The following is a 13374-nucleotide window of genomic DNA, read 5'->3' on the forward strand; positions in this document are numbered from 1 at the left end:
TCTTGAGATCGGTCTGGCCCAGACATGGACATCACTGCACACATTCATTAAGCACTTCTCCTTTGACAACGTAGTCTGGAAGGAATAGCATTTTGGCTGTTTGGTCCTGCAGGACTTTTTAGTCCGTGCTTGCACCACAGACTCTCCACCATGGAGAGGTACTTGTTTAATATCTATTCTAAATTTGCGAAATCTGCAGTTAGAAGTATGCGTCAGAAGAGCAAGTTACTTCTCTTCGGTAACACTTTTTGGTGATTACTCGAACTGCAGACTGCTCACTACCTTCCTAACTCTCCATCAGGTGTAGTGGTCTCCTGTCACCTAAAAAAGTTCCCAATTATAGATCTGCATACTGATACCTCTGATTGTTTTGAGCTCTTCATCTGAGGGAGCGGAAAGACTCTACCAAGAAACTCCAGGGGTAGTGCTTATATGCAGCTCCCATCTATCTCTTCTTGTTTGGAAATAAACCAACACAGACCCGCACAATGCCACCTAGAAGCACTGCGTTAAAACATAAGCAACCAGTCTGACGCATGGGTAATAGTCTAGAGGTGTATCTACCAAAAAGAACTTTATTGAGGGTAAGTAACTTGTTCTTCTTGGTCTTGCTTTTGAAAACATTTGAAAAAAAATAATGGGATCAGGAACCTTGTTAATGTTTGTATTGAAGTGTTGATTTTCTTTTTCTTTGTCGTGTATGATTAAATCAGAAAAATATCTATTTTTTGTATTTATTTCTAGGGGTGTCGAGATCCAGCCTTTTACATACCAGGTCATTAAGGGGACATAAAGATTGTTTTGAGAAATATCATTTAATTGCTAACCAAGACTGTCCACGATCTAAACTCTCGAAAAGCACCTATGAAGGAGTCAAAACTATTTTAAGCAAAAAAATCAATTGGATTGTTCAGTATGCACAGAATAAGGATTTATACGCAGACTCTGAATACCCCAAAACGTCACAAAACCAGCCTTACGGTTACAAGCATCAAGGTGATAGGACGTTGTTGCCACAGTTTGATTCAGAAGTACCTCGGTATACCTCAAAGTGGATTGATGGAAGTGCTGGAACTTTCTCACAGTGTTCACAAGATATTTTGAACCGGAGACAATCCACAGGATTTGGACTGGATATGTTACAGAATGCAGGGGCCACTTTCTGCCACAGAAGTGTTGTGTGGTCAAACCCACCAAAGGGGGAAGCGACTGAAAAATCTACACATGACCCCAAAACCAGCAATCAAGGAAGACCTCCTCATTTCAAGAGAGAAGAGTGTAAGTCTTTGTGAGCAGTGGTATACCATGTGTATAATTTTAATTTTTTAGAAAATTCAAATTCACAAACATTGCATTTTCGTGTTAATTTGTGAATTTCAGCTGCCATACTGTACAAGGTAAATTAAGGTATGTTAAATCTACAAGCCATACTGATATCCCTAAAAGATCTGCTATTTGAGTCATTTGATCATGAGCCCGGAGATTAGATTATAACCATGAATGATACACAGGACACTCACAACCCAGCTCTAAGACAACAACCCAAAAGAGTCAGCATAAAATTACAATGCACATGTGTAGATATAGATGACCTTTAAGCTGTCGAAATATTTGCTTATCCTATGGGGTTGTATGCTGCAAAGTAGTTGTTGACCTATCACACTATCAGAATAAGGAATCTGCCTTTCGATATGCTCCGTTTCTAGCTTCCTTTGTGTTTACCATGCTTGAAACATTGTTGGCAAGGATTTTTGGAATTATGTGGAAGAGTAGATTGTGCGACAAGGTTGACTTACCTAATCATAATGAGAGGCAAATTATATTATAATACAGCAGAATCTGTGGCAATATTATTTCAGTATTGTCTGGGCAAATGGTTCACTTTATTAATACCATACTGCATCAGTGGGCAACTGAAAGGTGACGAGTTAAACTTTGTTTAGCAGCAAGTGTGTGCTTTTGTATTTTTATTTTAATTTTTTTTTTTTAATATTTACCCATTTGTGTTAGAAATATTTTTGTTGAAATCTGCACGTTGTCCTGAAGATGTGTGACTATGTAGGAAATGCATATTTATGCAGAACACTCAGATACCGCAGAATCGCATAATTTCAGCGGCCTTTTATATAATACTGCCCTGACATACAAAATTATCAACATTTCATAATTGAAAGGGATCCGACTTCCACATCGATTCTCTGTTATTCTTAAAAACATGAATAATTTTTGGCTGGTAGTAAAGGGCTTGAATGAGTAAATGTTGGTTACAAGGTTTTTCAGTGAACATGTATATTTTTTTTATGCTGAAAATTAAGAAAGCCTGCGTCCAGTCACGAGCAATAGATCACGTCACAGGACTGGCAAAATGCAAGAATTAGAACCTCAACAAACAATGTTTATTAGACATGCTGCAAAGAGAGAATACATTCAAAGGAAACTTTGATGTACCAAACACTTCTTTCTGCTGGTCTTCTAACTGTAGAGCCCTCGCTTTTTAAATATTTTCCCAGGCATCAGACTGGATTTGGGACATTTTCAGCAGCAAACCTGTGCAACAGTAGTGGAATTGCTCTGCTGTGTTATGGAATTGTTCCACTTCGAAAGTGATGAGTTGAGTCATATATAAGCATCACCCATGCACACTGACATCAGTTTTGTTTCTTTCCATGTCTGCAAACGCTGATCATGAGCCTCCCTTGATCTCTTTGAGGCAGTTTTTCTTTTAAAATTACTTCTATGAGTGTGCTAAAGAAATGTCACCTTCCAAAACCTTAGGTTTCAACAATGTAGGGACTGTCACAAACGAATGTCTGTGACAGATCCTCACCAGGTTTGCCTGTGTTGTGCCTGGGGTTAGATCACAACTCAAAAGCCTGCAGAGAATGTGCCTTTATGCATCCTAAGGGCATTCGGGAACAGGAAGCAAAGCCCCATGTCATGAAACACCTAAATACTCCAAGCTGTGACCAGTTAAGATTGAAGAGAAGGTCCTGTTTCCAAAGTTCTTCCCATGACAGATCATCCCCACTGTGGTAGATTTAGGGCAAGTCTAACAAGAAGTGAAAGAAGTCTAAGTGGGATTTAGCCCTTTCCTGCCACACTCGAGCTGCAGAGTAGGCACCAATGTGCCTACCCGTCTCTGATCGGGTCATGTGAGCCGATTCCAACACTTGTTCCGCAACAACCAGAGTTCCAAGGGCAGACGGTGACTCTGCAAAAAATAGAGGAATTTGGTAAGGCCATGCATGCTGTCATCTCCTTCTGGTGTGCCTTTGGCCCCAATTTGGGCTTCTGCAGATAGGTCCGCCCTCTGCATCATTTGGGCCCTCTGGACCCGAAACGGGCTCAGCACAGAAGCCTATGCTGAATCCATTCCGGATTCGCAACCCATGGCAGATAGACAAAGGACAAAGACACGCAACCCATAGTAGTAACGACATCTTGTGGACATTCTGAAAGCTTCCCTGGGAATATTCCCCCCCCATTGCTGACCATGGGCTTTTTGGTTTGAAACTCTCATTTGCAGGCTTTCTATTTGATGGCTTCATTTGCTTTAGGCTGTCCAGCTGGCATTCATCCATCTAGTAGAGCACCCTTTTTTACTGTATCCTTCCAAGTGCTTGTTTTCTCTAACTAGGCCTTTAAATCTTGTTCTTATCTAATTCTTGTTGTAATCTTACTGTGAAACAGAAAGGCTTTTTTCAAGCACACAACAAAAATTGCACTGTGCTGATATATCAGAATTAGGAAAGTACAAAATTAAGTTTATTTTTTGTCTTTCTGAAGTGAAGTGGAAATAAATACTTTCCTACGATCAAAACACACAGTACACTAGGTGATGGCATTTCCACATATTAACGTTTGTGCTCAGCAAAATTGCATGTCTTTGCAAATGTAATGGTCATTTCAATTGAAAATGTGTTGTCTGTATTGACAGTACGCTACCACACCATGCATACTTCACACTACCCCACTCTACTCTACATCACTCCGCTTTACTCTATGCCTCTCCACTCTGTGCCACTCCACCTCATTCTACAACTCTACACTCTAGGACATGCCACTCCACTCCTCTCTACTATAAGGCACTCAACGCTACTCCACTCTGTGCCCCTCCACTCAACACCACTCCTCTCACCTCACCTCACTCCAATCTACCCCACTTCACTCCGGTTTACACCAGTCTATTCAAGTCCAGTCTACCCCACACCACTCTAGCCTACCCGAATCTCCCCCACTCCACTATACTCCATTCCAATCTATCCCACTCACTCTAACCCATTCCAATCCACTCTATTCTAACTACCTCTACACACTCTAATCCAATCTTCCCCAAATCATTTGAGTATACACTACTCCACTCTACCCCGCTCCACTCCAGTCTACCCAGCTCCACCCGATTCTACCCCACTCCAGTCTACCACAATCTCCCACTCCACTGCAATCTCCACTCCAATCTCCACTCTATCCAGCCCCACTCCAGTCTACCACACTCTAATCTACCACATTCTTCCCCCACTCACCCCAATCTACCCCACACTAATCTCCCACTGTACCCCACTCTAGTCAAATCTACCCCACTCTATCCAATCTACTCCAGTCCAATCCAGTCGACCCTACTCCACTCTATCCCACTTCAGTCTACCCCACTCCATTTCAATCTGCCACACTCAAGTGCACCCAGTCTACCCCACTACACTCCATCCCGCCCTCATTTACCCGACCCCACTCCAACCTACCCCAATCTAACCCACTCTAGTCTTTCCCAGTACATTCCAATCTACCCCACTCTACCCCAGTACAATATACTGTACTCCAATCTATCCCATTCCACCCCACTCCAGTATACCCCTGCAACTCCAGTCTACCCCTCTCTACTCCATTCCAATTTACCCTACTCTTCTCTACCCCGCACCACTCTACCCCAATCTGTCCCACTCCACTCCACACCATGCGACTAACGTTTAGCCGTGCTAAAAGCACCAACACTGTTGTACAACATGGCTAAAACACATTGCGTAGGTGACACCTATTGGCACTGCCAATGCTTGTTTGCATTGTCCGACAAGGCTTTGCTTTTGGCACAGTTAAAGGGTACATATCTGGCCTTTCAGATTTTTGAGGTTGTAGGATCAATATATTTGTTTGCCACCTCTTGTGATGCTTTCTTTGAAAGGTATGCAACATTTGTTTCCTCCTCCTCTTCAGTTCGTTATGCCCCAGTGGGATTAAAATGTGTTTTTTAGGTTCCTTATGTGTACTCCCATTTGAACCCATGCAAAGCTGTCCTTCGTGGCTACGTATCCTCAAGACAGCCTTGCTCATTGCCATAACATCAGTGCAGCAGTTGATAGAGCTGCCATCCCTCTGTATCAACCCGACATACACCATGTTCTACCCAGGCAAACTGGATTTGGGGACTCGAGCCTCTTATTTTCCAAAGCCGGTAACTCCTTTTTGTCTGGCAAAACATCTGCCCCCTCATGCACTTTGCTCCACTTCACCCCTCTAAGGAGGAGAAAAGACTCCACCAGTTAAATCCGAGAAGAGCCCTAAGTTTTTACATCAATCATAGAACACTGTGTGGATGATTAGTTCTTTATTTGACTTGCTGGCGCAGAGAAGAGCAAGACAGTGCAGAACAGGACCATCTCCTGTTCAACTGTAATGTGAGTTAAAATTTGCTATGCACAGGCTAAAATGCAGCCTCAGGTGGGATTGCTTGCTCATACCGCCAGAGATAAGGCTGCATTGGCATGTGGAGTGCCTGTTCTGGATTTTTTCCCAGGCTGCTAAATGGCTTCACTCCATACATTCACAAAGCACTATTGTCAGAACGTGTGTCATTTTAGGTACTTTGCCTGTTCGGTCGGGCAGAACTTTTTGATGTGAGCCAGTTCTTGGGGTCACCTCCTGGATGATATCCTTTTCGAATCTAATCAAATGATCAGGAATCTGTGGTTGGAGGTCTCTCAGAAGAACTGGTTAAATACATGTGGTAATGCTTTTTCTGGAAGAGACTCCATCTAACCACTGGTTCCTCATCAGTCTGCCCATTTTCCCTGTTCTGTGAACTGGAGTCTCTTCCATCCAAAAAGGTCCTATGTCATAGATTTGCACACTGGTCCAAACCAATCTGTGATTGGTCTGCGTGTCGGAAGGCGCATACCGCTCAAAAAACAGTTGACATCAGCGCACATAGGTGGCACCTATAAACAGTGTCATTGTGGAGCCGTGCAATGTCACTGCCGGCGCTCAGGGGTACTGCTGAAAAATTTCCAGAGCCAGTGTGACACCTGGGAAAATAGACCGAAGGTGAAAAATCTATGTAGGAAGTTGGCTCTGTATGTGCTATTTCAAAGTAAGGAATAGCATGCACAGAGTCCAAGGGTTCCCCTTAGAGGTAAAATAGTGGTAAAAAGAGATAATACTAATGCTCTATTTTGTGGTAGTGTGGTCGAGCAGTAGGCTTATCAAAGGAGTAGTGTTAAGCATTTGTTGTACATACACACAGACAATAAATGAGGTACACACACTCAGAGACAAATCCAGCCAATAGGTTTTGTTCTAGAAAAATATGTTTTCTTAGTTTATTTTAAGAACCACAGGTTCAAATTTTACATGTAATAGCTCTTTTGAAAGGTATTGCAGGTAAGTACTCTAGGAACTTTGAATCATTACTTTAGCATGTATACTTTTTGCATAAAACACAATAAGCTGTTTTAAAAGTGGACACTTAGTGCAATTTTCACAGTTCCTGGGGGAGGTAAGTTATTGTTAGTTTCAACAGGTAAGTAAGTCACTTACAGGTTTCAGTTTTTGGTCCAAGGTAGCCCACCGTTGGGGGTTCAGAGCAACCCCAAAGTTATCACACCAGCAGCTTAGGGCCGGTCAGGTGCAAAGGTCAAAGAGGTGCCCAAAACACATAGGCTATAATGGAGAGAAGGGGGGTGCCCCGGTTCCAGCCTGCCAGCAGGTAAGTACCCGCGTCTTCGGAGGGCAGACCAGGGGGGTTTTGTAGGGCACCGGGGGGGACACAAAGTAGCACCGAAAGTACACCCTCAGCAGCGTGGGGACGGCCGGGTGCAGTGTGCAAACACGCGTCGGGTTTCCTTCAGGTTTCAATGGGAGACCAAGGGGTCTCTTCAGCGATGCAGGCAGGCAAGGGGGGGGTGGCTCCTCGGGGTAGCCACCACCTGGGCAAGGGAGAGGGCCTCCTGGGGGTCACTCCTGCACAGAAGTTCCGTTTCTTTAGGGGCTGGGGGCTGCGGGTGCAGGGTCTTTTCCAGCCGTCGGGAAATGGAGTTCAGGCAGTCGCGGTCAGGGGGAGCCTGGGGATTCCCTCTGCAGGCGTCGCTGTGGGGGCTCAGGGGGGACAACTGTGGTTACTCACAGTCGTAGAGTCGCCGGAGGGTCCTCCCTGAGTTGGTTGTTCTCCACCAGTCGAGTCGGGGTCGCCGGGTGCAGTGTTGCAAGTCTCACGCTTCTTGCGGGGAGTTGCAGGGGTCTTTAAATCTGCTCCTTGTAACAAAGTTACAGTTCTTTTGGAGCAGTGCCGCTGTCCTCGGGAGTTTCTTGTCTTTTTCGAAGCAGGGCAGTCCTCAGAGGATTCAGAGGTCACTGGTCCCTTGGAAAGCGTCGCTGGAGCAGGGTTCTTTGGAAAGCAGGAGACAGGCTGGTAAGTCTGGGGCCAAGGCAGTTGGTGTCTTCTGGTCTTCCTCTGCAGGGGTCTTTCAGCTCGCAGTCCTTCTTCTTGTGGTTGCAGGAATCTAGTTTCTAGGTTCAGGGAGAGCCCTTAAATACTAAATTTAAGGGCGTGTTTAGGTCTGGGGGGTTAGTAGCCAATGGCTACTAGCCCTGAGGGTGAGTACACCCTCTTTGTGCCTCCTCCCAAGGGGAGGGGGTCACATCCCTAATCCTATTGGGGGAATCCTCCATCTGCAAGATGGAGGATTTCTAAAAGTTAGTCACCTCCGCTCAGGACACCTTAGGGGCTGTCCTGACTGGTCAGTGGTGACTCCTTGTTGTTCTCATTATTTTCTCCGGCCTTGCCGCCAAAAGTGGGGGCCGGGGCCGGAGGGGGCGGGCAACTCCACTAGCTGGAGTGTCCTGCGGTGCTGTGACAAAGGGGTGAGCCTTTGAGGCTCACCGCCAGGTGTTACAGCTCATGCCTGGGGGAGGTGTTAGCATCTCCACCCAGTGCAGGCTTTGTTACTGGCCTCAGAGTGACAAAGGCACTCTCCCCATGGGGCCAGCAACATGTCTCTAGTGTGGCAGGCTGCTGGAACCAGTCAGCCTACACAGATAGTCGGTTAAGTTTCAGGGGGCACCTCTAAGGTGCCCTCTGTGGTGTATTTTACAATAAAATGTACACTGGCATCAGTGTGCATTTATTGTGCTGAGAAGTTTGATACCAAACTTCCCAGTTTTCAGTGTCGCCATTATGGTGCTGTGGAGTTCGTGTAAAACAGACTCCCAGACCATATACTCTTATGGCTACCCTGCACTTACAATGTCTAAGGTTTTGCTTAGACACTGTAGGGGCACAGTGCTCATGCACTGGTACCCTCACCTATGGTATAGTGCACCCTGCCTTAGGGCTGTAAGGCCTGCTAGAGGGGTGTCTTACCTATACTGCATAGGCAGTGAGAGGCTGGCATGGCACCCTGAGGGGAGTGCCATGTTGACTTACTCATTTTGTTCTCACTAGCACACACAAGCTGGTAAGCAGTGTGTCTGTGCTGAGTGAGGGGTCTCTAGGGTGGCATAATACATGCTGCAGCCCTTAGAGACCTTCCCTGGCATCAGGGCCCTTGGTACCAGAGGTACCAGTTACAAGGGACTTATCTGGATGCCAGGGTGTGCCAATTGTGGAATCAAAAGTACAGGTTAGGGAAAGAACACTGGTGCTGGGGCCTGGTTAGCAGGCCTCAGCACACTTTCAATTCAAAACCTAGTATCAGCAAAGGCAAAAAGTCAGGGGGTAACCATGCCAAGGAGGCATTTCCTTACAATCTACAATCACCAGAAAATTTGCTACTAACGATAAGTAACTTGTTCCTTCAGAGATGGTGAGTTTGCCCTAAAAGGCTAAGTCTTATAATATTTTTGTGTGTCCAAGTGAAACATGGGCGTGCCCAAAGTTGACGGCATCCACTTGTTTCAGCTCCTGGTTCATAGAATCTGTATGTGGATTTGTAGGCTAGCAGATGCCAATTATAGTGCAGAAAACCCTCTTGTAGCTTAATGTTCCACAGACAAAACTGCAAGTCAAAAAATAGGTGTTCCCAAAGAAGCCCCATTGCTAATGCGAACACCCTCAAATTCAAGTGTTATAATTATTGGAAATGCCTTTTCCCACAACCAGTGCACTTCTAAACTTGCACCTACTATAAGGGATTTCTGCATCTAACACAAATGTGTGAAACAGAAATTACATATGCACAGTCCATCAAATTTAGCATCTTTTTTTCCACATGCATATTTTTCTTAGAAGTGCCCTTAGCTGTTACTCGAGGATTACCCTGAAAACCTAGGCTTTTAGCTGCCTGGATGATACTGTTATTTTTTTTTTCTATTGGCCCCTATGTAAGAAAATAGTGAGAGCAAACAGTGCTGTAGACAACATAAGATTTTAAATTATATACAACATATATGGGAAGGCAATGAACGTTAGTAGGGGTTTTGGTGTCAGCAGGCTAAAGTTTCAGGTTCTAAGCATTAGTAGATGAAGGCATGCTGATTTTATCAGTTTGCCCACGTGGACAGTCTTTCAGCGTGCATTGTCAACAGCAGTGGTTAAGTGGGGTGCTTTTGGAGTGGCTATCCAAGGAATTGATGATACAGGGACTGTGATCCATTCCTTGCTGTTTGAGTCTCCGGTCTCCTACAGGGTCACCGAAGTTGTTTTTATGCTTGTGTGCATGCTGGGTACACATTAGTAGCAACTTGTCCATCTGATTTCCCCTTGTCTTTATCTTCACAATTTCCCCACAGACTGCCAAATTCTGTTAATTCAGTGAATGACCATTATTGTGCCACCCTTCTGTAAGCTTGTGATGAGTCACTGTGTGAAGCCTGACGGCACTTAGCAATCTCTTCAAGTGCTTTACCAATACTCTGTATGTCCCTGTGCAGTGGACCAAAATGAAACTTGAATCTACACCTGACCTTCCCCTTAAAGGTATGCCCCCTTTTCCTTTCAGAAAAGTTAAAGAATCCTCCTGGCATGAAAGAATAAGAAACTTCCCTCCACTATGACAGCAGGTTCTTACCTTGGACTTTATCACTGCTGATCAGTGCTAAAATGCAGGTGCTCTCCCTTCTAAAGTTGTTATGATTGGCTTACACCTAATTGGCACATTTAATTTATCTATAAGTCCCTTGTACAGTGGTATCCCTATACCCAGGGCCTGTAAATTAAATGGTACTAGTGGGCCTGCAGCTCTGCTTGTGTCACCCACTGAAGTAGCCTTTCATACCTGGACTGCGTTTGCAGTTTTCTGCCACAGGGACCTGGCATCTAAATTTACTTGCCAGACCCAGAACTCCCCTTTTACAACGTGTAAGTCACCCCAAAGGTAGGGGCTAGCAAGCCCTATGGGCAGGGTGCTATGTATGTAGAAGGCAGCACATGTTCCTGGTTGCATGGTCTGTCTTGGTAGTGACAAACAGCCTGTTTCGTTTCTCACTGCTGGGAGTGCTGCCTTCTCATAGGATTGCATTGGAAATGCCTACCTTATGTCTAGGGGGCGTAGATTTATGAGGGTTAGCGTAGGCATGTTTGGTATGGTTGGAATGGTAGCGAGCAATGCTGTTCACTGGTGTAGGTGGATTTTTTTTATTATTATCAGTACAGAAATGCCACTTCTAGAAAGTGAGCATTTCTCCGTGCTTATGACTGGTAAAACACCAGAGCAGCTTGACTCCTATCCATGTCTGGGCAGAGTGGCAGTTGGGCTTTGTGCATACTTTTCAGACAGCCTGTACACAGGAAGCGTGGAAGTGTCCGAGGTGCATCTGCATTTTCAATAGTTTTCCTGGGCTGAGAGAAGGGGAGGCGGGGCACTCTTGCATCTGCTAAGGCTGTGCCCTGGCCTCACACAAAGGGCTTGTTTACCCCCAACTGATGTTTGGAGTCTGTGCTGGAGGAGAGAGGGCACACTCCCCGCTCCCCAGAAACAGTTGTAACTAGTTGGAACCTCCTCTCCCACTCTTTGTTAAAGCTTTGCAAAACTGAGTATAAGTACAGGGGATTTTACCCCACATTTTGAAGACACTCTGGACTGTAAACATGCTTGTAACTGGACACAGAATGCTGCTGGAGGGGATTCACCAGGAACCGCATTGGACTGCTATGATGACCTGTGACCTGCTTGGACACTTGGAGGAACTGCCACTGTCTGCTTCCCTTTTGTGATGGCCTGTTGATGGGCCCTGCCGCCCTGTGCTCCCCCTTTGTGTCCCCAGGGGCTGGGTGCTGTGGCTCCTGTCCTGTGTAACTGCTTGGTGCAGGGGTTAACGAGGTCGTGGGCAGGAGGGGCCCCTGTATCAAAACCGAGGGGGGGTGTTCCGCCCTCCCTTCCCCTAACTATAAAACAGCCCCCGTTTGGCGCCAAGAAGCACAGGGGGCCCCATTTGGCTCGTGGCACTGCAGGTGCTCCTCATATATAAAACGGGTACTTTGAGCATTGTATGCTAACCTGTTTCTCTTATGATGTGCCATATATTTGCTAATGTTTCTTTTATGGGCATGCTGTGCTGATATGTTTTCATGACTTGCTGTATGTTTTCTAATGTTCCTGGTATGGGCATTTATGATACTTTCATGACAAGTGCATTTCTAAAGTAATGTTTTCCTGACTGCTGCATATTTTGAAGAATAATGAGTAACCTGTGTTATATGTGACTACTGTTGATATCTACAGAGTAGTAGAACTGTGCAATGTTCTGAGAACTGCTTGGGTAGCAGGGTATTACTGACGTTTGTTTGGTCTAAAGATGTGTACAATACAGTTTATTTTGATATAACTTGGTGGTGTGTTTCCTTTGTGGTAGGGATAGTGCTCTGTGCGTGTTGTGCAAATGCTTTACACATTGTGTAAAGAAATGGCTCCCTGTTGCAGTTACCCCCCACTTTTTGCCTGATACTGATGCTGACTTGACTGAGAAGTGTGCTGGGACCCTGCTAACCAGGCCCCAGCACCAGTGTTCTTTCACCTAAAATGTACCATTGATTCCACAATTGGCACACCCTGGCATCCAGATAAGTCCCTTGTAACTGGTACCTCTGGTACCAAGGGCCCTGATGCCAGGGAAGTCTCTAAGGGCTGCAGCATGTATTATGCCACCCTAGAGACCCCTCACCCAGCACAGACACACGGCTTACCAGCTTGTGTGTGCTAGTGAGAACAAAATGAGTAAGTCGACATGGCACTCCCCTCAGGGTGCCATGCCAGCCTCTCACTGCCTATGCAGTATAGGTAAGACACCCCTCTAGCAGGCCTTACAGCCCTAAGGCAGGGTGCACTATACCATAGGTGAGGGTACCAGTGCATGAGCACTGTGCCCCTACAGTGTCTAAGCAAAACCTTAGACATTGTAAGTGCAGGGTAGCCATAAGAGTATATGGTCTGGGAGTCTGTTTTACACGAACTCCACAGCATCATAATGGCTACCCTGAAAACTGGGAAGTTTGGTATCAAACTTCTCAGCACAATAAATGCACACTGATGCCAGTGTACATTTTATTGCAAAATACACCCCAGAGGGCACCTTAGAGGTGCCCCCTGAAACTTAACCGACTGTCTGTGTAGGCTGACTAGTTCCAGCAGCCTGCCACACTAGAGACTTGTTGCTGGCCCCATGGGGAGAGTGCCTTTGTCACTCTGAGGCCAGTAACAAAGCCTGCACTGGGTGGAGATGCTAACACCTCCCCCAGGCAGGAGCTGTAACACCTGGCGGTGAGCCTCAAAGGCTCACCCCTTTGTCACAGCCCAGCAGGGCACTCCAGCTTAGTGGAGTTGCCCGCCCCCTCCGGCCACGGCCCCCACTTTTGGCGGCAAGGTTGGAGGGAACAAAGAAAGCAACAAGGAGGAGTCACTGGCCAGTCAGGACAGCCCCTAAGGTGTCCTGAGCTGAGGTGACTCTAACTTTTAGAAATCCTCCATCTTGCAGATGGAGGATTCCCCCAATAGGGTTAGGATTGTGACCCCCTCCCATTGGGAGGAGGCACAAAGAGGGTGTACCCACCCTCAGGGCTAGTAGCCATTGGCTACTAACCCCCCCAGACCTAAACACGCCCTTAAATTTAGTATTTAAGGGCTACCCTGAACCCTAGAAAATTAGATTCCTGCAACAACAAGAAGAAGGACT

At 45.9% G+C, this 13374-nt stretch overlaps 1 protein-coding gene across 1 annotated transcript in view; it reads left to right on the forward strand.

The window, feature by feature from the left end:
* Positions 1 to 13374, forward strand: part of C8H21orf91 (chromosome 8 C21orf91 homolog) — a 107354-nt gene that overhangs the window by 58479 nt on the left and 35501 nt on the right. The window contains exon 3 of the mRNA XM_069204104.1: positions 745 to 1278. Coding sequence (XP_069060205.1) covers positions 745 to 1278 — 534 coding nt within the window. The remainder of the gene's footprint in view (positions 1 to 744; positions 1279 to 13374) is intronic.

This window comes from Pleurodeles waltl, chromosome 8 (genome assembly GCF_031143425.1).
Source record: "Pleurodeles waltl isolate 20211129_DDA chromosome 8, aPleWal1.hap1.20221129, whole genome shotgun sequence".
NCBI lineage: Eukaryota > Metazoa > Chordata > Amphibia > Caudata > Salamandridae > Pleurodeles > Pleurodeles waltl.